Genomic DNA, 26,856 nt, shown 5'->3' on the forward strand with positions numbered 1-26,856 from the left:
ATGAAGCAATGACTGCTGGAGCTGAAAGGAGAAATAGCCAAGGCCATAATAAGAGTTGGGGCCTGCAACACTCCCTCTCAGCAAGGCGTAGAATTACTAGAGGGAAGATCAACAGGGATATAGGAGATATGAATAGCACAATAAACTAATGGGATCTACTTGACGAATAGAACTCTGCACCCAATGGCAGCAGAGTACAATGTTTTTCAAGTGTCTGTGTTACACTCACTAAGATAGACCATCTTCTGGGCCTTGAAACAAGCCTCCACAAATTTAAAAAGATTTGAAATCATGCAGAGTATGTTCTCTGACTACAGTGGAATCAAATTAGGAATCAATTTAACTTTAGGTGGTGAACACACAATGCAGTATACATATGACATATTGAATTGTACACTTGAAACCCATATGATTTTATTAACCAACGTCACCCCAATAAATTTAATAAAATAAATAAGAAACTAAGTAAGTGAGTAAATAGAAAAGCAAGAAAGAAAGAGAAAAGAAGACCCTTAGAGACTTGGAAATGGTAGTTGATACATCATTCCAGTTCGTCATTCAGACTGTTGTTATAGAAGAGCTGATGTTAGACTGAGTTGTCTCCTGAGCTGAAAAGCATTTCAGACTGGGCAAAGAGAAATCTCACGCTGGATAATTCAGAGTATTGTTGAGAGCAAGGCTGGAGGGAGGGAGAGAGTTTAGGGGGCTGTTACCTCTGCTCTACCTGACATTAAAGCTTGTACTGCGCTGGCAAGGGAAGCACAGCTTGCTGAGTATTAGTGGAATCAGTTTGGTGGCTGACTGGGTTTGGGAAGCATAACAGAGTTTGCCTCCCAGGTGCTGTTGTAGTTGTTAGAGAGGCCTGAGAGAGCCAAGATTCTCATGCCTTCCTGGTGTATGGCTGGTGTCCAGTCTATCCCATGGATGCATGCACCTCCGTTCTTTATAAATCGTGCTCATTTTAAAAAGATTCAACACAGGTACCTTCTCCTCCTCCTTCTCCTCCTCCTCCATCTCCTCACCCAGCACGAGCTCTCCCATGATAGCACCACCTGTCGGTAAGCCTCTCCTACTAGACAGGCGAGGAGTTTCCTTTTGGGGTTTGTGTGATTGGTCCCTAAGGGACGTTGGCACTTTGCTTGCCCTACCCTGGTGTTAGCCTAAGTCGTGGTACATGGTAAGTGGGCCACAGATGTGTCTTCAAACTTGTATTTTTGTTCCCCTTTTCCGAAGACAATGATCGTGGTAGCTCACCTCAAGGAAGCAAGAAAGGTTGGGGTTCTTTCCGAGGTAATTTTGACAAGAGGAACCCTCGTTATGAACGTGGTGGATGCGAGCGTCAGCCTTACCACTTCCAGGAGGATGATGGAAATGAGGGGTTGAGAGCTGTCCAGGAGGAGCCCCGAGTAAGACAGTAAGTGACCAGGCAGCCTGGTTTGCATGTAGCGGCCCCCAAGAGTATGCAACTCTTTCACTCTCCATGGTCTTCTTCTGTCACTGGAAAATTGAAGACTGCTCGAAGTGAAATCATGGTTGAGCAGTCCTAAGTGTAGTCCTGGTGTTGGAGAGGCGAGGGCGCATAGAAGACTTCTTAACATTTATAGCCTTTCTCCTCTTTACACCCTCCACCCCCAGCAGCACTCCCTATTCTCTCCAATGCAACAAGAGGAGAGTGAAAGTGCATATTGAAGGCCGTATCCAGATTACTGTTTGGAGAGATACAGAACCTCTTGAGGGAGCAGAGGGGGAGAACACACAAAATGGAACCTTGGGGAACTGGTTCAAGATCACAGTAAGTGTCCTGAAAAAAATATATGAAATGTCCAGGAGAGAAAGGTCAGGTGGAGTAATGTTGTTCTCATGTTGAGATGCTAGGTACTTTGCTTGAGACAGTGTATAATCTTTCCTTTTTATTACTGGGACTTAACATTCTTGTTTATCTGAGCGCAAATTCAGAGAAACAATATAAAGGAGACAGGTTGACTGTAGGGAGAATGGAAGAGACTGTCTAAAGGCAAAGGTGGAACTACTGACAAAAGATGGAGCAACTCCACTCTGGATTGTCTCAGTTTGGCTCAAGCTGAGTGTAGGAGATGGGGGGCCAAGGCTCTGGAGACCTTGTCAGGGGCAAGCAGTGTGTGCACTAGGTAGGATCTCCTGGAAATTTATGAAAGGAAGATCACATCCAACACATCAAGTTGATTATTTCTATGAGAGCTTTGAATGGAGAGATAAGGGATTAAGGAATTCCATATTTGGCAAAAACATAAGAAGTCATGACTGCAGTCCCTGTTTTAGAAAGCCTTTAGAGTCCAGTAGGAGGTCAGAAAAGAACACTGTGTTAGATCTGTTCTCTGGCCTTATTTCCATGTTGTTCCCCCTCTCTCCTTTTCTTTCTTTTCACCTTCAGGTTCCTGGTGGGATAAAGTATGACAAGACATGGCTAATTAATTCAATCCAGAGCCTTTGCAGTGTCCCCTTCACTCCAGTGGATGTAAGACAGGATGTTGAAGTCAGATGAGGGAATACGGGGAAGCGGAAGAGACGGGAATACGGGGAAGCGGAAGAGACCTGGCTCAGCCGCAGCCATTGCCCTTTGACACTATTGTTGTTTCAATCCCTGTAGTTCCACTATGTGAAAAATCGGGCCCAGTTCTTTGTACAGGATGCTAGTATTGCCTCTGCATTGATGGATGTCAGCCACAAGATTTGTGACCAGGAGAACCGAAAGGTGCGTGCCAAGGGCATTACCTGTACCTAGTCCTGGGGCAGGAGGACAGGACAGTGGCTGGTCATCTTCTTTGGAACTATAATGACTGTCCATAACCCACCTCGACTTCTTGCAGATAGCTATCTTTGTCAATACTTCTGCGGTACCCTACTATGTGCGGAATAAGTTGGAGCCAAAGGAAATGGAGCAGTTAAAGGTAATGGAGATTCAGTGTACAGCTGTGTCCACACCCAGACCTAACTTGTCTTTCTCCAGCCCCCGATTTCCCTGTCATCACCACAGCCTCAGAGTGGTTGTTTCCATTTCCCTTTACAGCTGACCATGAACAAACGGTATGATGTCTCCCAGAAAGCTCTTGACCTTCATAAGCTCCGCTTTGACCCAGGTATGGGTGACAGCAGTAATTCTATGGCCAGTGAGGGCAGAGTGGTCTGCCTGGTGGGGAGACTTAGAGCTGATAATGCGGGAGGGGTTGGTGCTGGCCCTGGACCCCTCTCAGCTTTCTGATTTCCTCCTCTCTGCTTCTTGAAGACTTGGTGGGCCTTGACATTGATATAATCTTAAATAGAAGAAATTGCATGGCTGCTACCCTACAGATCATTGAAAAGAACTTCCCTGAGGTGAGACCTTAGGCCTAGTGCTGGTGTTATGGTAGAGAGTGGAACAGATGGGGCAGAGGGGAGATTTGTCTGCAAGGCTCTGGCTAGTAACCATCACCCTAATTCTTTCCCCAAAGCTGTTGTCTTTGAACTTACGCAACAACAAGCTGTACCAACTTGATGGCCTGTCTGACCTTATACAGATAGCCCCCACAGTCAAGATCTTGAATCTCTCCAGAAATGAGGTAAGAAGAGGTAGCCAGAGGTATCCAGGTTGGATTGAGAGTGGTGGGTGGTACTCATCAGAGTGATGATAATGGGCAGGCAAAGATACCAGAGTGGGAGGGAGGGGATTGCGGTTACAGGGGCCCAGATGTCCCTCTTTCCCTGGGACTCCTTCTCCAGTTTCCTCCTTATATTTCTCAGCTGAAGTCGGCATATGAATTGGACAAGATGAATGGCCTGAAACTCGAAGAGCTGTGGCTGGAAGGGAACCCCTTATGCGGCACCTTCCCAGACCAGTCCACCTACATAAGGTTGGTAATAACCACTGTCACCCTTGCTAGGGATCCTTGCCTCTTGGGAGACTGAACTATCCCCTGACAGTGCCCATCTGTAGAAGGTGGCAGCTTTGGTTCTCTGGGAAGAGGAATAGTCCTTGCCTTTTATTTTCTGTGTTCCTCACCTGTGCCTACAGGTCTCCTCTCCTTCCTTTGACCTGCCTACCTTTTCTGGAGCTCTGGGGGCTACTGTCTTTGTCTGCACCTAGTTTTTCCTAGCATGCTCTCACAAGAGTGTGCTCCAAGAAGCAAAACATCCCTTCCTCACCAGGACCAGGATGGTCCAGCCTTGAGCCAGATGGTGGTGCCCTGCACTGAAAAGGGTCCTCCAGCCCAGGGTCTCGTGCTGAGGCTGGCTGTCCTATTCCAAGCCGAGATGGGGCTTCCCCCTAATTTCCCTGAGAGGAGTCCTGTTTCCACTGCTCCAGAAAGGTCTTCCCTTGAATCCCAGGCTGACATAGGGACTTTCTTGCCCCATGCTGAGGCCCGAGGTCCTGGTGGCTGCCATCATGACATGCATTCTTCTGGTCCAGTGCCAGGAGCTGGGACATCCTTGGGAGAATCCAGGGTTCCCTGAGTCAAGGGGCTAGAAGTGGGCCATGCACAGTGAACAGAGGGTCTCCCGAGGTAGCAGTGGAAGGCAGAGGGCAGAGGGGGTTGAGGAGACAGAAGGACAGGCCTTTCAGAGCACTGCCTCTCCCTCCCTCCACACATTACATCTTCCTGCCTGGTCTTTCAGAGGGTCCCTGGGTAGCCCAACATGGGTATGATTCCTCAGGCAGAGAACCAACTAAGACAGGCACAGGTGCACAGGAGCCATGAGGGGAGAAGGCGGTGATCATAGGAGGGGGCCACAGACCCTCTACCCTCCATGCTGAGCTGGGGCCTGATCCTTTACTCCTTCTGGGGAAGGTCTTCTGCCCCCGTGGCTGCTGGGTTTCCCATGCCCAGTTCAGATTGAGCTCCCATAAGTGACAAAGGCTCAACCAGCATTCAGTGGGACCCCAGCCCAACACATGCATGTTTTCCTTTCCCACCTGAGATCTCAGGGAAAGATGAAGGAAAGGGCTTCAACAGGGGAACCATGTCCTCTTTCTTCTCTCCTCTTCACCGCCCCTCAACCCATAGCAGATCTTCTTTCCCTTCCCTTTGCTTTGCTTTCTCTTTCTCCCTTGTCTCTAATCCCCTCGTCTCCCTCATAGATTTCCTCCTATCTTCACTCCATTTCTCTCTTCATCCCCTTCCCTTCCCCTCTCTGTCTCCTGCCCCGGCATCCCTGGCTATCTCTGGGACATGTCCTGGTCCTGGCAGAGTGCTGGACCCCCAATGAGGTATCACAGCTCTGGGCTCCCACCTCATTCCCTTTTCTCTGTGGAGCCTTCAGTGTGGACTTGGAGAAAGAAGGGGAGGCAGGATGGGGGAAGAAGCCCTGGAGCCTGGGCAGCAAATGCTGTTTCTTATGGCACCGGAGAAGGGAGACGGGGCAGTTTAGGTGAGAGGTACCCGGGAGCATGGAGAGTAGGAGAGAGAGGAGAGAGGGAGAGAGGCTTCAAAACTCTGAACTGTCAATCACTTATATTTTTGGTTTTGGACAGTGCCATCAGGAAATGTTTCCCCATGTTGTCACGCCTGGTAAGTGCCTACATTCATTATTCTCTCTTACTGATTTTGATGGCCTCCACACTTACCCTCAAGCCCTTTGTGTCTTGCATAGATTATGTGTTTGCATCAGAAATTCATCCAGTTTAGGGGACATAGACTCCTCAAAAAGACATGAATATGTTCTTTGCAAAAATATCTATGAACCTATGCGTACGTGCATACATGCACATAAAGAGGGTGAGAAAGAGAGAGAGGGAGGGAGGGAGGAAGGGAGGGAGATAGAGAGATAAGGAAAGAGAGGGAGGGAGAGAGGGAGAAAGAGAAAGATAAAGTTGTATATAATAGTAGAGACTTCTAGGACATCATGATGAAGATGCCCCTTTAATATTGCTGATGGAATTTCCGGGGAATTTTCATACCTGACCTCTGACCCCCACTCTCCTGTGGCCATACTTTGCCTGATCATCCAAAGCCACCTCCCTGGGCTGCACTGATGACTTCCTCTTCCCTTCTGCAGGATGGCCAGATGTTACCTCCACCAATTATCATTGACATTGACAGACCCTACTTAATAAAGCCTTGCAAGGTGAGGAAGAAAGATCAACAACATTAAGGGTATTGCAAGGGAGGCTTTATCACCTATGTAGTCTCAAATGTCCTTTGATTCCAGGAAAGCCACAAAACATCTGAGACACTGAAGAATCTAATCATGCAATTCCTGCAGCAGTAAGTACCACTGAGAACACCAGGAATGGGGAGGGCTAGGACAGACCAGGCCACCTCAGCATGGGTCTGCTTACAGGGACTTCCAAGTTCCACTTGAGATCCAGACCATAGAGCTTGACTGTTTTCATTGTTTCCCCCACAGATATTACTTGATTTACGACTCTGGAGACCGACAGGGTCTCCTGGGTGCTTATCACGACAAAGCCTACTTCTCCCTGACCATACCCTTCAACCCTGAGGACCCATCTCCGTGAGTATCACAGCTCAGCTTCTGCTTCTGAGCCCTGTGGCTCCCCAGCACACACTGGTCAGTTCCTGAAAACACGCACGCTGACTCGACCACCACCTCTTGTTTCTTTTGCTCCTAGAAGCAGCTTGTGCGACTACTTCAAGGATAACAGGAATATGAAGAACCTCAAGGACCCCTGTGCGTGTGTGATGGGGAAAATTGAGCAGGGAAAGGGGGCGTAAAGGGATCAGTCATAGGGCCCAGGGTGTGGCTACCCTGACCCTTGCTCTCCTTTCCCCACAGACCTGCGGGTTCAGCTGTTGAGGCATACAAAACATGACACTGTGTGCTCCCTCTGTGTGTTGCCCAAAACTCAGCATGACCTCAGCTCCTTCGTGGTGGACATGTGGTTCCAGACGGTGAGCCCCTGCTTCTTCCCTCGGCAGGCCCAGAAAGACACAGGTGGGTAGGAGGTATAGGTGGTGACTCTGTGCCTGGGCTCTTCCCTTTCAGGAAAGGATGCTCTGTTTCTCTGTCAATGGGGTGTTCAAGGAAGGTGAGTATACGTAGAGTCCCCTTTCCAGATACCCAACTTCTCCTTTCCCATGGCTGGGCTCCCTCTCAAAACTCTCCTAGTTTCCCTGATCCTTTCCCTTTCCTTCCTATTCCCTCTGTGTTCTCTTGCCTCCACTCTGCCCTCAAACCAACCTGGTCTGACCTGCATCCATGTCTGCATAGCTCAGGCATTAGGGACACACACCGAAGTTTAACGGCTCTCATCTTAGATCTTTACAGTTTGAAGTTTGGCCCATTATGTGACCTCTCATTTTCCTCGTTTGCAAATTGGTCTAATAATACCTGCCTTTGCGGTAGCTATGAAAAATTAAATGAATTTGTGAACTGGTTGCCTCAGAGCCTGGCACATAGTAGCATCCCTGTCAGTGGGAGTAGATTGCCCCTATTGTTGCCCTCCCCATTCCCAACACTCTGACTCTTAATGTACAGTTGTCCCCTTGGGCATGAGTATTGAGTCGGACCCAGACTGGGGAACGCTGTGTGAGTTTGTGAAGTGTGTGTGACTCTAAGGGAGTATTGTTTATTGTTTTTGAAGTGGAAGGAAGGTCTCAGGGTTCTGTGCGTGCCTTCACCCGGACCTTCATCGCTATACCTGCCAGCAGTTCCAGGTGAGCCCTGTGCCATGGGTGGGAACACCCAGCCCAACCTGGGCTCTCGGGTGTGGGAATGTGATGGTGCAGGTCCTCGGGGTTTCCTCAGTGTTATGGGAAGCCAACAGGTAGATCCAAGAAGCAGTCCAGCACAGGGGTTAAGAGCATAGTGGTCTCTGGAAGTAGAGCACTGGATTCTCTTCCTGACCTTAACACTAGAATTATACCTTGGTGAAGTCACATCACCTCTCTGTGACTCAGTGTCTTCTTCTGAAAATGGGATTAGATTGTCTTCTCTATTGGGATGTTTTACAGAGTAAATATTTTGGAGTTAAAACTACAAATCCTGTGAAGCTGGTAGACGATCTCTCCAAGGGTGGGCTCTGTGAAAGAGACACAGCTACCAGTCAATCTGTGATGGTGGTGGGCAGGCACAGCCAGGAATGGAAGGAATCTGGTTGCCAAGTGGCATTTGGAGCAGAATTGTTGTTGGGGGCATGGGATTGTCCATTCATCAGTTGTCTGATGGCCCATTTTTCCTCCAGTATATTCATCGTGAACGATGAGCTGTTTGTGAGGGATGCCATCCTTAAAAAGACCCTGAGTGCTTTCTCTGCCCCAGTGATCGCACCCACCTCCAGCTCCCTGATCACGTTCACCCAGCAACAGAAGGAAATGGTGCTGGCTTTTTCCACCCAGTCTGGGATGAATCTCCTGTGGTCTGAGAAGTGAGTATTGAGGGTGCACAGATATAGGAGAGGAGGGAACCCAGAGAATGTGGTGCTGAATAATGGGAACTCATAGGTAACTTGGAAAAATAAATATTTGGATATTTTGCTTCCAGAAATAAAATAGTCCTGTGAAAAATGTATACTAATTTTATGATGATATCTGTGAAGATTTTTTAAAAAAACAGTATAATGCTCAGATGACATGACCTTGTATATGGAAAATCCTAAGGAATCCACCAAGAAGCTACTAAAATAGATAAGTTTATCACAGTTTCAGGATCAATATACAAAAATCATTTGTATTTCTATGCACTTACAATGAACAGTCTTAAAATGAAATTAAGAAAATTATTCCATTTATAACAGAGTCAAGAAGAATACATACTTAGGAAGACATATAGCTAAAGTAAAAAAAAAATATGCTTTGAATCTTAAAAACATATTAGAATAAATTAAATAAGACCTAAAAATGGAAGGACATGTTATGTTTATGGATTACAAGACTTAATATTGTTAAGATGGTAATACTATTCAAAATAGTCCACAGATTCAACACCATTCCTATCAAATCCCATCTGGCTCCTTTCAGGAAATTCATAAGGTGATCCTAAGATTCACATGGAAATTCAATGGACTTAGAATAGTCAAAACAATATTGAAAAGGAAGAATAGGTAGGAGGATTGATAATTCCCTATCCTCACAATTTTAGAACTTCCTACAAAGTCACTGTTATAAAGACTGCATGGTACTGACATTTGGATAGACATTACCATAGAATTGAGGGTCCAGAAATAAACCCTGATTATTTGTAGTCATTTGATTTTCAACTAGGTCAAAATAATTTTAATGGAGGAAAAAAATAGTCTTTTCAACAAATTGTACTGGAACCTGTATAATCACATGCAAAAAATGAATTTTGACCCTTACCACACACCATATACAAATATTTCTCAAAATGGATCAAAGACCTAAATGTAGGATATACAACTATAAAAACTCTTGAAAGAAAACATAGGTGGATATCTTCATGACATTGAATCAGGCAATGGTTCTTATATATGACACCAAAAGCACAAGCAACCAAAGAAACAAACAAACTGGACTTCATCAAAATTAAAATCTTTTGTGTGTTAAAGAACACTATCAAGAAAGTGAAATACAACCCACAGAATGGTAGAAAGTATTTACAAATCTCATATTTGATAGGGTATACTTTCCAGAATATCTGAAGGACACTTACAACTCAACAATAGAAAGACAATCTAAAAATGGGGAAATGATTTGAATAGACATTTCTCTAATGAGGATGTACAAATGACCAACAAGCACATGAAAATATGCTCAACATTATTAGTCATTGTGGAAATGCAAATGAAAACGACAATGAGATACCACTTTGATACACACTAAGATGGTTTTCAGTGAAACAAAGGTAAGTATAGATAAGAATGTGGAGATATTAGAACTTTCATGTATTATTGGTATAAATGTAAAATGAAGCATTCACTGTGGACCATTTTTTGGAAGTTCCTCAAAATATTAAACATGGAGTTACCATATGACCCAGTAATCTCACATCTAATATACCAAGAGAAATGAAAACAGATTCACTCAAAAGCTTGTACAGGAAGGTTCATAGCAGCATTGTTCCTAATAGCCAAAGAGTGTAGACAATCCAAATGTCTTTTAGCTGATGGATAGATAAATCTGGTATATCCATTTAGTGGAATATCATTTCGTCATAAAAAAGAATACAGTTCTGATATACACCATGACACAGATAAACCTTGAAAACATTACAATAAGTGAAAGAAGCAGTTTAAAAAAGTCATATATTATATAATTGCATTTATATGAAATGTCCAGTATAGGGAAATTCATATGAACTGAAAGCAGATTTGTGGTTGCCAGGGTCTAGGGGAAGGGGAAGAATAGGGAGCGATCTGTTATCTTAAAGAGTTTCTTTTTGAGGTGATAAAAATATTTTGGAATTAGAGGACCGAAAAAAATGACGTAGATGAGACTCTGTTCACCTCTCTGGCAACCAGTTCAAAGTTGTGACAGGAACAAGGAGCAGCAGCAAGGAAAAATTGCCTAGGATCTAGATGAACAAGCCATACAAATAGGGAGAAATACAAGAAATCACCCTGTGACAGCAGAAGGTAGGACAGGGCGAGGACTCAGGGCTGCCCGGTTTCCAGCGGCTGAGTGAGATGGAGGCTGCGGTAGCGGCAGCGGCAGAAGCCTCTTAAAGGGGCCGTGTCCGCGAGCGGATTTTCACGGTGACGGACCTGCTCGCTCTGAGCACCATTGCCAATTCAGCTGCGTGCAGGGGGGGCACCAGGGACTTGCAGGGAGACATTGTCAGAGAGAGGGCTGAGACGAGACTTGCTCTGTACAGAAGTGCTGGCAGTATCCATTGTTCCCTCTTGAGCCCTCCCCACTCCCAGTGCACAAACACAGCTCTGCTATAGCCTAGACATCATCAAACCGGATAATGGAGGTTGCTACTCCCAGAGGATTCCCTGAAACCCCGCCTCCCCCAACTCGTGGCTCCACCCAAGCCACATCCAGGTATATCCTCAGCAAGTCAGATGCTCCTTGCTGAGCAATGCCTAGACTCACACTGGAGGCAGCTGGCCTCGGTTTCTGGTGTGGCCTTTTGAGGCAACTATAAGCACAGCATCTGTGGATTGCTTGCTGAATCTCAACAGGTGGCCCTGGAGGGGTAGAGGCTTGGGCTAAGTTTGGCCTGCAGCTGAACCCCTCTCGGGACTGTGCCACTGGATACCTACTTCACAAATCCACACTAATAAGACTGGAAGACTTAGGAGCTTTGCTTAGTACATAGAAACTGACACAGAAAGGCAGACAAAATGGGAAGACAAAGAAGCAGAAACCATATGAGAGAACAGAACAGAGATCCAGATATAATGGAGTCAATTAATCTAACAGATGCAGAGTTCAAAACACTGGTTATAAAGATGCTCAATGAACTTAGGGGAAGTGTAGATGAATTCAGTGAGAACTACAACAAAGAGATAAAAAAACGTAAAAATGGAAATCAAAAAAAAAGGGAACTAGCATGAAATTGGGAACACGTTCTCTGAGATGAGAAGTATATTAAATGGAATAAACCAAGAAATAAATAAAGTGAATAAGAAAAGGATTAAATGCCCTATCTAGAGGATAGGAAAGCCAAGGACACGTAAGCAGAATGGCAAGAGATAAGATGCCAAGACTATAAAATAATTTAAGGAGCATATGAGATACTATTAAGGGTCCAAATATCTGTCTGATCGATGTAACTAAAAAAAAATCAAGATGTTGAACAGTTATTTGAAGAAATAATGATTTCCTTCACCCTAACCTGGTAAAGGAAATGGACATAAAACCCCAGGAAACTCACAGAATTCCAAAAATCAGTGATCCAAAGAGGACCACACCAAGACACATCATAATTAAAATGCCAAAGGTTAAATACAAAGAAAATATTAAAAGCATCAAGATAAAAACAGATAATTACTTATAAGGGAACACCCATAGGACTGGCAGCTGATTTCTCAAAAGAAACTATGCAGGACAGAAGGGTTTGGCAAAAAAATATTCAACATGATGAAGACCCAGGATCTACAATTGAGGATACTTTATCCAGCAAAGCTATCATTTAGAGTTGAAGGACAGATAAAATGCTTCACAGACAAAAATAAGCTAAAGGGATTTATTACCACCAAACTAATATTACAAGAAATGTTGGAGGGACTTCTTTAAGAAGAAAAAATACAAAAGACTCACTTGAGATTAAAAGACACACACAGACTAAAAGGAAAGGGATGGAAAAAGATATTGCTTTGATGGACTTAGAAGGTATTTAAGTCAGACAGAGAAAGATAAACATTATATGATTTCACTTATATGCAAAATCTAAAGACTGAATAAATTAATCAAAACAGACTCACAAATATAATGGACAATTTGATGACAGACAGAGGGGAAGGGGGTTGGGACTGGGAGAATGGGGTGAAGGGTTAAAGAAGTACAAATTCGTAGCTGATGGATGGTCACGGGGATAGGGAGCACAGCATAGGGAATGCAGTTAGCATTAATACATTGACTAGGTCGAGGGTCAGGGAAGGGAGGGAATAATTGGGGGGATCGTTTTACGAACTATATAGATGTCTAACCAATGTAGTGTATACTTGAAACTAATTAAATAAATAATTTAAAAAAACTATAAGTAGTTCTATTAAAAAATTTAATAACAAAAATATTTTGGAATTAGATACTTGTGATGGTTGCATGTTCTGTAATATACTAAAAGCACTAGATTGTATACTTTTTTCTGTTTTTAAATTTTTTTAAATGAATTTAGGTGACATTGGTCAATATAATTATGTAAGTTTTAAGGGCACAATTCTGTAATATATCATCTGTATATTTCATTATGTGTTCACCACTGCAATTCAAGACTCTTTCTGTCATTATATATTTGACCCCCTTTACCCTCTTGTACCTCTCCCAAACCATCTTCTCTTCCGGTGACCAATCAATATACTACTATCTGTGTCTATGAGTTTTTTGTTAGTTTTGTTTGTTCATTTGTTGCTTTCTGTTTTATATCCCACATATGAGCAAAATCATATGGTTCTTGACTTTTTCCATGTGACTATTTCACTTAGCATAATATTCTCAGATTCATGTTGTCATAAATGGTGGCATTTCATCTTTTCTTATTGCTGAGTAGTATTCTGTTGTATATATGTACCACATCTTTCTTCAATCACCTATCAAAGGACACTTTGTTTCCATGTCTTGGCCACCGTAAATAATGTTGCAATGAACATAGGGGTACATATATATTCATGAATAAATGTTTTCAGATTTTTCAGGTAGATACCCAGAATAGGGTTTACTGGGTCATATGGTAGCATTATTCTTAATTTTTTGAGGAAACTTCATACTGATTTTTATAGTGGCTGTTTACATTCCCACCAGCAGTGTCTAAGGGTTCCTTTTTTCTCCACAGCCTCTCCAACACTTGTTATTTCTTGTCTTGTTGATGACAGCCATTCTGACAGGTGTGAGGTGGTATCTCATTGTGGTTTTGATTTGCATTTCTCTTATAGCTAGTGCAGTTGAGCATCTTTTCATATGTCTGTTGGCCATTTGTATGTCTTCTTAGGAGAAATGTCTGTTCAAGTCCTCTGCCCAATTTTTTAAATTGAATTTTTTGTTGTTGTTGAGTTGTATGAGTTCTTTATATATTTTGGATCTTAGCCACTTATTGGAGGTATTGCTTGCAAATACCTTCTCCCATTTGGTTCATTGCCTCTTTGTTCTGTTGATGTTTTCTTTTACTGTGCAGAAGCTTTTTAGTTTATATAGTCCCATCGATTTGTTTTTGCTTTGACTTCCCTTGCCTTTGAGGTCAAATTCATAAAATCTTCTCTAAGACCAAGGTTTTCTTCTGTGTATGTTTTCTTCTGTGTATTTTATTGTTTTATGTCTCACATTTAGATCTTTGATCCATTTTGAGTTCATTTTTGTGTCTAGTGTCAAATAGTAGTCTAGTTGCATTCTTTTGCACATGGCTTTCCAATTTTTCCAGCACCAGTTATTGAAGAGGATTTCTTTTCTCCATTGTATGTTTTTGCCTCTTGTCAAAAATTATTTCCCCATATATACGTGGGTTTATTTCTGGGCTCCCAATTCTGTTCCATTGGTCTGCATCTCTGTTTTTCTGTCAATACCATGCTATTTTGATTACTGTAGCTCTGTAGTATAATTTGAAGTCAAGGAGTATGATACTTCTGGCTTTGTTCTTTTTTCTCAGGATTGATTTAGCTATTCGTGGACTTTTTCTTTTGTGGTTTCATACAAATTCAAAGCAATTGTTCTTGAAGTTCAGTATCTAATGCACAATTAAAGCAGTTTTTTATTTGTTGGTCATCATCAGTAAGTCACTATACCTGGGAGTAAAGTCTAATTCTGGAGAGATGGACTGTAAAACCACTGGCCTTGTTTCACATCCCAACCAATTAAGAGCTGTTCAATCTTGAGCAAGTTACTTAACCTGTTAAAGCCATTTTTTCTCATTTGTAGCACGGAGCCATGGTGCATTCATTATACCAACCACAACACATTGATATAAAAATTAAATGAATTGATGAATATAAAGCATTTGACAACTCTTAGCTGCTATTGTGTCCAATGATTATACATTATTCCCTTATTAAAATTATTTTAGTGTTTTGTTGGAAAAATACTAAAAAAACATCAAAAAATGTATTCTTTTTATTTTTTATTTTCTTTAATTTTATTTTCTTTATTTTTTAAAAGTTTATTGGAGTAACATTGGTTAATACAATTATATAATTTTCAGGTGTACATTATAATTTGACATCTGCATATTCTATTGTGTGTTTACCATCCAAAGTCCAGTTTCCATCAGCTACCATATATTTGATCCACTTTACCCACTTCACCTTCCCCCTATGCCCCTATATTTGACCCCCTTTAACCGTCTACCTACTACCTCCTCCCCCAACCCCTATCCCCTGGTAAAGACTAGTATATAATACATGTCCATGAGCCTCTGTTTGTCCTGTTCATTTGTTGCTTTTAAATTTATATCCCACGTATAAGTGATATCATGTGATTTTCTGCTTTATTTCGTTTAGCATGATTATCTCAAGGTTCATTCATGTTGTCACAAATGGCAGTATTTCATCTCTTCTTATGGCTAATATTCCATTGTGTATATGTACCACCGCTTCTTTAGTCAGTTATCTCTCACAGGACACTTCGGTTGCTTCCAGGTCCTGGCCACTGTGAATAATGCTGCTATGAACATAGGTGTGCAAATATCTTTTCAGACATGAGTTTTCAAGTCTTTGGGTTAATACCCAGTAGAAGGATTGCTGGATCATACGGTAGATCAATTCTTACTTTTTTTAAGGAACCTCCATACTGTTTTCCATAGCGGCTGTACCAATTTGCAGTCCCACCAGCAGTGTTTGAGGGTTCCTTTGTCTCCACATCCTCTTTAGCATTTATTACTTGTCCTGTTGATTATAGCTATTCTAACAGGTGTGAGATGATATCTCATTGTGGTTTTGATTGGTATTTCTCTAATAGCTAGCAATGTTGAGCATCTTTCCAAATATTTGTTGGCCATTTGTATGTCCTCTAGGGAGAAGAGTCTGTTCAGATCCTCTGCCCATTTTTTGATTGGATCATTTGTGTTTTTTGTTGTTATTGAATCGTATGAGTTCTTTGTATATTTTGGATATTGGGACCTTGTCGGAGGTGTTGCTTGCAAATTCGGATGGTGGTCTCTTTACTTTGTTGACAATTTCTTTTACTGAGCAGAAGCTTTTTAGTTTGATGTAGTCCCATTCATTTATTTTAGCTATTACTTCCCTTGCTTTTGAGGCCAAATTCATAAAATCCTCTTTAAGTCCAAGGTCCTGAGTTTAGTTCCTATGTTTTCTTCTATGCATTTTATTGTTTCAAGTCTTATATTTAGGTCCTTAATCCATTTTGAGTTAATTTTGATGTGTGGTCATAGACAACGGTCTAGTTTCATTCTTTTGCAGGTGGCTTTCCAGTTTTCCCAGCACCATTTATTGAAGAGGCTTTTTTTTTTTTTTTTTTTTGTACTGTATGTTTTTGGCTTTTTTGTCAAAAATTATTTGCCAATATAAATGTAGGCTTACTTCTGAACTCTGGATTCCGTTCCACTGGTCAGTGTGTCTGTTTTGCTGCCAATACCATGCCATTTTGATTACTGTCACTTTGTAGTATAATGTGAAGTCGAGCAGAGTGATGCCTCCAGCCTCGTTCTTTTTTCTCAGGATGGCTTTGGCAATTCAGGGTCTTTTGTGCTTCCATACAAATCTGATGATTTTTTGTTCTATTTCTTTAAAATATGCCAGTGGGATTTTGATGAGGATTACATTATATCTGTATAATGCTTTAGGTAATATGGTCATTTTAACTATGTTGATTCTTCCAATCCAAGAACACGGAATATCTTTCCATTTCTTTGTATCTTCTTCAATTTATTTTAACAGGGGCTTGTAGCTTTCATTATATAGGTCCTTCACATGTTTCGTTAAATTTATTCCTAGGTATTTTATTCTTTTTGTTCCAATTACAAAAGGAATTTTTTCCACTTCTTTTTCTGACGCTTCATTATTAGAGTATAGGAATGCTATGGAATTTTGAATGTTGATTTTGTATCCAGAGACTTTACTGTATTTGCTTATTGTTTCTAGTAGTGTTCTGGTGCAGTCTTTAGTGTTTTCTATATAGAGAATCATGTCATCTGCAAATAGTGGCAGTTTGACTTCTTTGTTTCCTATTTGGATGCCTTTTATATCTTTCTCTTGCCTGATTGCTTTCGCTATGACCTCTAATGTTACATGGACTAACAGTGGCAATAGTGTACAGCCTTGCTTTGTTCCTGATCTTGGAAGATTTTTATTTTTTCACCATTCAGTATAATGTTGGCTGAGGTTTGTCATAGATGGCCTTTATTATGTTAAGGTATTTTCCTTCTATACCGATTTTGTTAAGTGTTTTGATCATAAATGGGTGCCGTATCTTGTCAAAGGCTTTTTCTGCATCTATTGATATGATGATATGATTCTTATTTTTTAATTTGTTTATGTGGTGTATCACATTAATCAATTTGCGTATGTTCAACCATCCCTCTGCCTCTGGGATGAAGCCCACTTGATTGCAATGTATAATCTTTTTAATATGTTGTTGTGTTCAGTTTGCTAGTATCTTATTTAGGATTTTTGCATCTGTGTTCATGAGAGATATTGTTCTGTAGCTTCCTTTTTTTGTGTTATCTTTACCAGGTTTTGTTATCAGAGTGATATTGGCCTCAAAAAATGAGTTAGGATGCATTGCCTCCTCTTCGACATTTTGGAAGTGATTGAGAATAGGCATTAAATATTCTTTGAATGTTTGCTAGAATTCACTGGTAAAGCCATCTGGTCCTGGATTTTTCCATTTTGGTAGGTTTTGATGATTGTTTCAATTTCCATACAGCTGTCGGTCTATTTAGAATTTCCAGTTCTTCTTGATTCAGTCTGGGAAGATTGTATTTTTCTAAGTACTGGTCCATTTCTTCTAGGTTATTAAATTTGGTATTATATACTTTTTCATAGTATTCTTGTATGATCATTTGTATTTCTGCTATGTCAGTCATAATTTCCCCTCTTTCATCCCTGATTTTGTTTATTTGCATCCTTTCTCTTTTTTCTTTAGTGAGTCTAACCAGGGGATTTTCAGTTTTACTAATTTCTCAAAGAACAAGCTCTTTGTTGCATTTATTTTTTCAAATTTTTTTTTGTTTTCAATTTCATTTAATTTCTGCTCTAATTTTGATGATTTCTTTCTTTCTGCTGACGTTAGGCTTCATTTGTTCTTCCTTTTCTAGTTTTTTAAGATGAAGCGTTTGGTTGTTTATTGGGGCTCGCTCTTGTTAGGTCCCCTACTCCGATGGTGTTTTGGTCTGTTTCTCCCTTTAGTTCTGTTAGTAATTGCTTTACATATTTCGAGGCTCCCTGATTGGGAGCATAGATATTAATAACTGTTATGTATTCTTGGTGCATGATTCCCTTTATTATTATGAAGTGTCCCTCAGTATCTTTCTTTACCTTTTTGATTTCGAAGTCTGTTTCATCTGATAGTAGTACTGCTACTCTCACTTTTCTCTGAATACCATTTACTTGAAGTATAATTTTCCACCCTTTACTTTGAGTCTATATTTGTCTTTGGAGCTGAGATGTGTCTCTTGCAGGCAGCATATGGTTGGGGTTTGTTTTTTGATCCATTTTGCAACTCTGTGACCTTTATTGGTGAGTTCAGTTCATTTACATTTAGGGTGATTATTGAAATATGAGGTCTTCTTATCGCCATTTTATCTTTTGCTTTCTGGTAGCTCAGTGTTTCCATTGCTTCCTTGTCTTTGTGTTTCTGTTTTCTTTATTTCAGTTGGCTTTTGTGTGTTTTGCCTCTGGTTCTTCTTGTTTTATGTTATATACTTCAGTTCTGAATCTTCTGTGTGTGGTTATCATTACAAATATGTAAAGGATAGTTATATATACATACACACACACAGTCATCCATTTTCTTCTGCGCATGCCTTATCTCCATTCCCCTTCGGGAATTTGGATCTTCGAATCCTCCTCTTTTCAGTCTTTGTTATCTCAGTTTTTCTCAATGTATGCTGAATGTTCCTTACCATCTTGTTATAACAATTTTCTTATTATTTAAGTTTATATAGCCCTGCTCTTAGCAATGGTTGCACTCCTCCGCTTCTTATTTGCCTGATAGTCACTTTACTCTTAATTATGTAATTTTTTTGGTCATTTTGTTTTAGTTGAGCTAACCTCTTTCAGTATTTCCTATAGTGCAGGCTTCATAGTGGAGAATTCCCTCAATCTTTGTATGTCTGGAAAGGTCTTAATTTCTCCTTCATCTCTAAAGGAGAGCTTAGCTGGATACATTATTTTAGGCTGGTAGTTCCTTACACTTAATAGTTTAAATATTTGATTCCATTTCTTTCTTCTTGTATGGTTTGTGCTGATAAGTCCGAGGATAATCTAATGTGTTTTCCTTCATAACTTACCATTTTCTTCTCCCTGTCTGCCCTGAGAATTCTGTCTTTGTCATTGATTTTTGATCGTTTTAATACAATGTATCTTGGTGAAGGCCTTTTGGGTTGAAATTATTGGGTGTTCTGCTGACTTCTTGAATTCCAAGCTCCAGCTCATTCCTTAGATTTGGGAAATTCTCATCAACTCTTTGTCTGAAAATGCTTTCTAGTCCCAGCATCTTTTCCTCATCTTTGATAATATCCATTATTCTTATGTTTCCTCTCTTGATGGTATCAGCTAGTTCTTGAATTTCTCTTTCATCATTTTTCATTCTTTGGTTTCTCTCTTCTTCCTTCTGATTTGTTTCTAGATTTCTGTCTTCAGCATCACTGATCCTTTCCTCCATTTGGTCGACTTTCTCAAGCTTGCTATTTCATTGTTCAACTCTTGCAGTGTGTTCTTTACCTCCAGAAGTTCTATTTGGTTCTTATTGAGAGATTCAATCTTCTTGCTCTGCTCATCTAGGTGTTTTTTTAGTTTCTGAAATTGTTGACATGACTCGTTTCGAAACTCACCGAGTTTTTTCAGAAGTACCATCCTGAATTCTCTGTCATTTAAGTTGCATATTTCTATGTCTGTAAGCTTATTTGCTGGAGATTTTTCTTTCTTTCTGAGATGCCTTGTCACCTTGGTTTTTTATGATGTTTAATGAATTATTTCTCCGCCTGGGCATTAATGGAAATGTAGTCTGCTTTTTTCCAGAAAGAATATTTATTATATAAAGATCTCTTTTTAGCCTGCTGCAAAGAAGGCGCTTTTCTTTTGATTTCCAATAGGTGGTGTCTGAGCCTCTTGGATCACTGCTTTATATTAAGCCTTACTAATGCCTTTATATAACGCCTTTATTTTCTTGTAGATATTTAATCACACTCGGTACCCTCAGTTTCAGTCCCTGTCAGTGTTAGCAACAATTTTGCTCAGATTCCCCTGGTGCTCCGTGGTGTTCATCTCAGTGGGTATGGGGGAGGGGCTCTCTGGGTTGGGAGTTGGGGGCTGCGGCTCAGCCTCGATTTTGCAACCATGGCTGGTAAAATTCAACTGTTGTTTTTCTTTCGTCCCCGCTTTTCTGTTTTGCTTCTCTTCCTTCTGCTCTGATGACTGGGCCTTTCCGCCACCTGTGGGGAGCTCAAAACTTTCCCAGGCAGGGCTGTTCAGGGAATTCATAGCTCCTTATCCACTCCCCCTCCTCCTACAGGTAGCTCTGGCGGCTGCGAGAGGCAACTTCTTTATTTCTCCCAGTTCACTGCCCAACACCCGGGGTTCAGACCTGTGGTAGCTCTTATGCGTGGATCCCACGCTCAGATATGCTGGTGTGCAGTTTGGGTGTTTTTTTGTTGAGTTTTAGATGTTCAACTTATTGTTATTTCAAGTGGAAAGATCTGAGGACATCCTTCACTCCGCCATGTTTCCAAAGATCTCCAAATATGTATTTTTAATCCAACTGTCTTTTTTCTTTTTAAATTAAATATCCTATTTATATTTTAATCATTTTCCCTTCTTTATTGAAATATAATAATTAGATGCTCGTATTTACATTGTACAAGTCAATGAGTTGCTTTTTTTTTTTTAATTATAAAGGCAGACAATAATGTACCGGTTTCAGTTGTATAGCACAGTAGTCAGAGATCCACATAACTCGTAAAGTGATCACCCCACTAAATCTAGCACCCCTCTTCCTCCTTACATGTTTATCACAACATTATTAACCATCTTCCCCATGCTACATTCTACATCTTCATGTCTATTCTACAACTATCCATTTGTACCTCTTAATCCCTTTGCCTTTTTGTTGCTATCCCTCCCAACTCCCCTCCCATCTAGCATCTCTCTAAATATTCTCTGTATCTATGAGTTTATTTCCACTTTTATTGTTGTCGATTTTGTTCTTTAGATTCCACATGTATGCAAAATCATGTGATATTTGTCTTTCTCTATCCAACCCATTTCATTCAGCACAATACCCTCTAGGTCCATCAAGGCAATATCTTTTTCCATCCCCTTCCTTTTAGTCTCTGTGTGTCTTTTAACCTGAAGTGAGTCTCTCGTAGACAGCACATGTAGGAGTCTTGTTTTCTTACCATTGAGCCACTCTATCTTTTGGTTGGAGCACCTAATTCTTTTCCATTTGAGGCATTTGTTGATAGGAACGTAGTTATTACCATTCTTTTTTCCTGTTTTTGATACATGTTCTTTGTTTTTAAAGAAGTCCCTCCAACATTTTCTGTAATACTGGCTTGGTGTTGACAAATTCCTTTAGCTTATTTTTGTCTGGGAAGCTCTTTATCTGTCCTTCAACTCTAAAAGATAGATTTGCTGGATAAAGTACTCTGTTGTAGATTCTGGGTTTTCATCAACTCGAATATTTTGTGTGAAACCTTTCAGTTCTGCATGGTTTCTTTTGAGTAATTAGTTGCCAGTCTAATCGGTGCTCCCTTGCAGAGAATTAACTGCTTTTTTTCTTGCTGCTTTTAAGATTCTCTCTTTGTAGTTAACCTTTGGCATTTTAATTATGATGTGTCTTGGTTTGGACCTCTTTGGGTTCCTCTTTCTTGGGTCTCTCTGAGCTTCCTGGGGTTGTATGTCTATTTTCTTCATCAGTTCAGGGAAGTTTTCCATCATTATTTCTTCAAATAGCTCTTCAATGTTTTGTTTTCCTTCAGGTACCCCCATGACACAGATATTTTTCCATGCAATAGTGTCCCATAGGCTCCTTAAATTATTATTATAGTCTTGGCTTCTTTTTTCTTGCCATTCTGATTAAGTGTCCTTGGCTTCCCCATCCTCTATATAGGTGGTTCTATCCTCTTCTTTATTCCCTCTGTTGATTCTTTCTAATATACTCTTCATCTCAGATAATGTGTTCTTCATTTCTGACTGGTTCCTTTTTATAATTTCCGTTTCCATTTTTATATTTTTTATCTCTTTGTTAAAGTTCTCACTGAATTCATCTACACTTCCCTTAACTTCACTGAGCATCCTTATAACCAGTGTTTTGAAATTTGCATCTGTTAGATTGCTTGACTCCATTATTCCTGTATCTCTGCTCTATTCTTTCATATGGTTTCTGCTTCTTTGTCTTCCCATTTTGACTGCCTTTCTGTGTCTGTTTCTATATACTAAGCAAAGCTCCTAAGTCTCCCATTCTTATTAGCACAGCTTTGCGTAGTATGTGTCCTGTGGCATAGTCCTGAGAAAGTTTCAGCTGCAAGCTAAGTTTAGGGCAACCTGTTAAGATTCAGCAAGCAATCCATGGATTGTGTGTATAGTTGCCTCAAGAAACCGCACCGGAAACTGAGGCCAGCTTCCACCAGTGTGAATCTTGACTCTGTTCAGCAAGGAACAGCAGACTCACCAAGAACACAACTGGATATTGCTTGGGTGGGGCTGCGAGTTGGGAGAGGAGGGGTTTCAAGGAATTCTCTGGATGAAGCAACCTCTGTTATCCAGTTTCATGACGTCTCAGCTATGGCAGAGCCTGCATTCACACACTGGGATCAGGGAGGGTTCAAGAGAGGAACAACGGATACCGCTGGTACTTCTGTCCAGGAAAGAGCCTTGCCTCTGGCCCTCGCTCTGACAACTCAATGTCCCCCTGTAAGTCCCTGGTAACTCCCCATCCACATCCCAAACCCACCAGCTGACCCGATGCTGGTGCTCAGAGTGAGCAGGTCTGTCACTGAGTAATTCTGCTTACAGATACGGCATCTTTCAGAGATGTCTGCAGCTGGACAGAGCAGCCTCACGTCTTTATCCCCTCCTACCTTCTACCATTGCAGGTTGATTAATTATTTCTTTCCCTAGTTGTAGTGCTTCTATTCATCTAGATCTCAGGTGACTTTCCTTGCTGTTTGCTCTGTGTTTCTGTCACAACTTTGATTTGGTCGCAAGAGGGATAAACAAAGTCTCTATTATCTATGCCGCTTTTTTCCTCCTCTCAATTGTACACTTTAATTGTATATTTTAAAATGTTAAATGCTGTGTTATGTGCATTATAGCTCAGTAAAATATAATTGAACACTTGTATTTTTAAGTTTTCATTTGTTATTCTCTTAAACATCTTTCTTTATCAATATATATTAAGCTTCTCTGTTTGTTTGAACAGCTCTGCTTTTCTGTTTGAATTTTAGTGGGCATTAATGCTAGTGGTAGACATTTTGGTTTTCACTAGGTCTTTCTTTCTCATTACACATAGTGCTCATTCTTGTGTCCCAGTGAAAAAGTGGCATAGATTTAGTGTGGCATTGCATGGTCAGTGTGTCTGTCTTGTGGTACTAACGGAGATCACCTGTTCTTCTCTCACTCCAGGTGCCTTCAGGATAATGAGTGGAACTACACCAGAGCTGGTCAGGTCTTCACTGAGCTCAAGGTGAGGTCTGGGTATCAAGTGTGTTAAAGTGTTTCTGGGCCTTTAGCAAGGCCAAGAATGTGGAGGCTGGTGCCCTGGGAATGAAACCCAGGGAGCTGGCTCTTCTGACATCCTGACTTCTCCCCTCCAGAGCAAGGGCATGATCCCAGAGGAGGCCTTCAAACAAAACCCCTAAAGAGAGCCCTTGGATGTCATCTTTGTCTTCATCCACATCGTTCTGACTTCTCTTTTCTCCAGCCTATGACTAGGGTTGGAGGCCTGGCTGATCAAGAAGCCAAAGTTAACTAACCACCTGAAGAGTCAGTTTTTTTTTTTTTTATTTTCCTCACTCATGATCACTGTTTATTCTCATAATAAAAAGTAATGTTTCACATTGTATGTTGTGTGTCTTGCATTGTTCTTTCCCTGCCCAACCGTGAGCTAATGGGTCCAGGACTGAAAGGCCCTGACATCTCCACCTCTAACTCCCCCATTTACCCTTGCAGTCCCTAGCAGATACATCAGAGTCAACTCCATAGGTAGTTGCCAATAAATCCTGTTGAGAAGAGACACACACTGTTTTCAGGGATTGACCTTTGGAGACAGTGTGACTCAGCCTGATGCTCTACCTGGCGGCCCATAGAAGCAGGCTTGGGATCTGGCACAAAGGGGCTTTGCCAGGGATGCCTACTGGCTAGTGAGTGCTATAGAAGAAAGGAAGATGAGGACTCAACATATTTTACTTCTTCCTAATCATTTCAATGTTTTCAAATGATGTGCTGTGAACAAGTGTATGATATGCACACAGGTGAGTAGGAAATAGACCTTTTTCACACCTCTCACCATGCTTGCATTCATCTTCTCATCCATCAACACTTTACAGCCCCCTCCAAATTTCTGAAGGTGCACTGTGGGTGGGATCTCGCTTTAGCACCTGAGAATGATAGAGAGTCAGCCTGTCTTTCCAGGGCATTTCTCAGAAAGCTGACACTGGGTGCTCCATGTCTATGTGCTTGAGGGAGTTCAGCCATTTATTTGCACTTCCAAACAAACAACAATAGCATGGAATCTCATATTACGGTCAGTTCTATGGGACCTATCTCATTGACCAATTAGCGGTTCAAAATTGCAGGCAAGAGTTGAAAGGAAATTCAGGGACCTTGGACTTAAAGAGGATTTTATGAATTTGACCTCAAAGTAAGGGAAGTAAAAACTAAAATAAATGAATGGGACTGCATCAAACTAAAAAGCTTCTGCTCAGCAAAAGAATCCATCAACAAGGTAAAGAGGCAACCATCTGAATAGGAAAATATATTTGCAAGCAATGCCTCCAATAAGGACCTAATATTCAAAACATACAAAGAACTCATACAACTCAATAACAACAACAACAAAAAACAATCCAATTAAAATGGGCAGAGGACCTGAACAGACACTTCTCCCTAGAGGACATACAAATGGCTAGCTGTTAGGGAAATACAAATCAAAACCACAATGAGATATCATCTCACACCTGTTAGAATAACTATAATCAACAGGACAAGTAATAACAAGTGTTAGAGAGGATGCAGAGAAAAAGGAACCCTCATATATTGCTGGTGGGACTGCAAATTGGTACAGCCACTATGGAAAACGGTATGGAGGTTCCTCAAAAAACTAAGAATTGATCTACCATATGATCCAGCAATCCCTCTACTGGGTATTAGCCCAAAGACTTCAAAACTCATATCTGAAAAGATATTTGCACACCGATGTTCATAGCAGCAGCATTCACCGTGGCCAGGACATGGAAGCAACCGAAGTGTCCTACGATAGATGATTGGCTAAAAAAGTAGTGGTACATATACACAATGGAATATTAGTCATAAGAAGAGATGAAATACTGTCATTTGTGACAACATGGATGGACCTCAAGATAATTATACTAAGTGAAATAAGCCAGACAGAAAAAGTTGAAAGCCACATGATATCACTTATATGTAGGATATAAACCTAAAAGCAACAAGTGAACAGGACAAACAGAGACTCATGGACATGGACAATAGATTAGTGGTTACCAGAGGGCAGGGAGGGAAGGGGGAGGGGGGAGGTAGATAGGGAAAAGGGGCTCAAATATGTGGTGACAGAAAGAAATCTAACTATGGGCGGTGAATACACAATGTAAATATATATATGACTTACTGTTAAATTGTACAGCTGAAACATTGAATTTCATTAACCAATGTCACCATAAAAATTAATTAGTTAATAGATTATTTAAAAAAAGAGTTGAAAGGGACACTTGCACACTTTATTTTCCACACTGTAATGTAAACAACCTAAGGGACAGGTATCATCCCAGTTTCCACTAACACAAGAGAAAAGGTGAGACTCAGAGAAATTAAATTGCTTACTAAAGATCATGCATTCTGCAACTAAAGGCACTTGAAGTCAAACCCACACCTCAAACCACTGTTTCTGTATTGAGCATTCTTCTGTGTTAGGGCTGAAACCAACACAGGAAGGGATTCACCCAAGGTCCTGTTTTTCAGCGTGGCCACAAGCCACCTGAAGCCAGTCTTCTCTCCTTTTATTGCTTTTTCCCATATGTTCTTTTTTCTGAGGCTCAGTTGGAAACTGCTCTTCCAGTATCAAACTAGAAGGTAAAAGAAGGGAACAGAAAATCACTTGGAATAACCAAACTATTTTCTTCTCTTTCTCAAAATTCTTCATTTAATTCATCCACAACACAAAAATGATACCAAAAATTATGCACCAGGAATATGTCTATACGTTTTTCTTCCTTGGTTGCATTTCCAGATGCTCTCTATGACAAATATGCTCTTTGGTTTAAAGTAATCTCTTTCATGGAAGGGAGGAGGTGGGCTGGGCAGTACTAACATTTGTTCAAGTCATACAATGTGCCAGATGTTTCTATAGGTTTTCTCCTTTTCTTCCCACCAGAGCTCTATGAGGAAGGCATCATTCCCATGTTACAGATGATCAAGAATAAGCACACAAAGCACTAACTTTTCCAGGGTCATGCATCAAGTCAGGAGCGGGAATGGGGTTCTCTCTCTCTTTCCCTCACCACAATATACTCATTAGCTTCCCTTTTTGAGGGTGGGCTTCCAAAGCTTGAAGACTGATGTTTTAAAGTCTCCTAGAGTTGTGTTCAAAGGAGGACTCTCTCAACATAATACTGATTATAGATATGTGCCATCCTTGTGCCAGGATGATTGACCTGGTCTCTGAGCTGTTAAGCAAGGCTGACATGAAAGCAGAGCTATTGTTCTCACTGGAGAGGGACCTGAGCAAAGGTTATTGACATTTACACAAGGACTTTAATCAATAGGTACTTTTTACTTTATCTGATTTAATCCTTACAGCTATTCAAGTTGCTCTTCATTGTTGACATTATTCAGATCAGGGTACAGAACTTATGAGAAGTTAGACAACTTTCCCCAGGGAAAAGAACCTTGTAAATTAATGTCTAGGAATTCTAATCCTG

At 40.9% G+C, this 26,856-nt stretch overlaps 1 protein-coding gene across 1 annotated transcript; it reads left to right on the forward strand.

Annotated features, from left to right (window-relative positions):
- The first annotated feature begins 1,039 nt into the window (after positions 1–1,039).
- NXF5 (nuclear RNA export factor 5) lies at positions 1,040–8,345 on the forward strand. The gene is made up of 19 exons (XM_011383833.1): positions 1,040–1,058; positions 1,234–1,414; positions 1,639–1,792; positions 2,411–2,494; positions 2,627–2,731; positions 2,847–2,927; positions 3,047–3,116; positions 3,263–3,351; positions 3,468–3,575; positions 3,757–3,866; positions 5,486–5,522; positions 6,010–6,078; positions 6,163–6,218; positions 6,361–6,468; positions 6,587–6,645; positions 6,751–6,866; positions 6,961–7,003; positions 7,559–7,631; positions 8,159–8,345. The coding sequence occupies exons 1-19, from the start codon at positions 1,040–1,042 to the stop codon at positions 8,343–8,345; spliced, it is 1,749 nt and encodes a 582-aa protein (XP_011382135.1).
- The last annotated feature ends 18,511 nt before the right edge of the window (positions 8,346–26,856 follow it).

Source organism: Pteropus vampyrus, unplaced genomic scaffold (assembly GCF_000151845.1).
Source record: "Pteropus vampyrus isolate Shadow unplaced genomic scaffold, Pvam_2.0 Scaffold543, whole genome shotgun sequence".
Classification (NCBI taxonomy): Eukaryota; Metazoa; Chordata; class Mammalia; order Chiroptera; family Pteropodidae; genus Pteropus; species Pteropus vampyrus.

Excerpts from the sequence above, each read along its gene's own strand:
- NXF5 (XM_011383833.1), top strand. Across the intron at positions 3,867-5,485 it reads GACCAGTCCACCTACATAAG|TGCCATCAGGAAATGTTTCC; the intron begins GTTGGTAATAAC and ends GGTTTTGGACAG. Across the intron at positions 6,079-6,162 it reads ACTTAATAAAGCCTTGCAAG|GAAAGCCACAAAACATCTGA; the intron begins GTGAGGAAGAAA and ends CTTTGATTCCAG.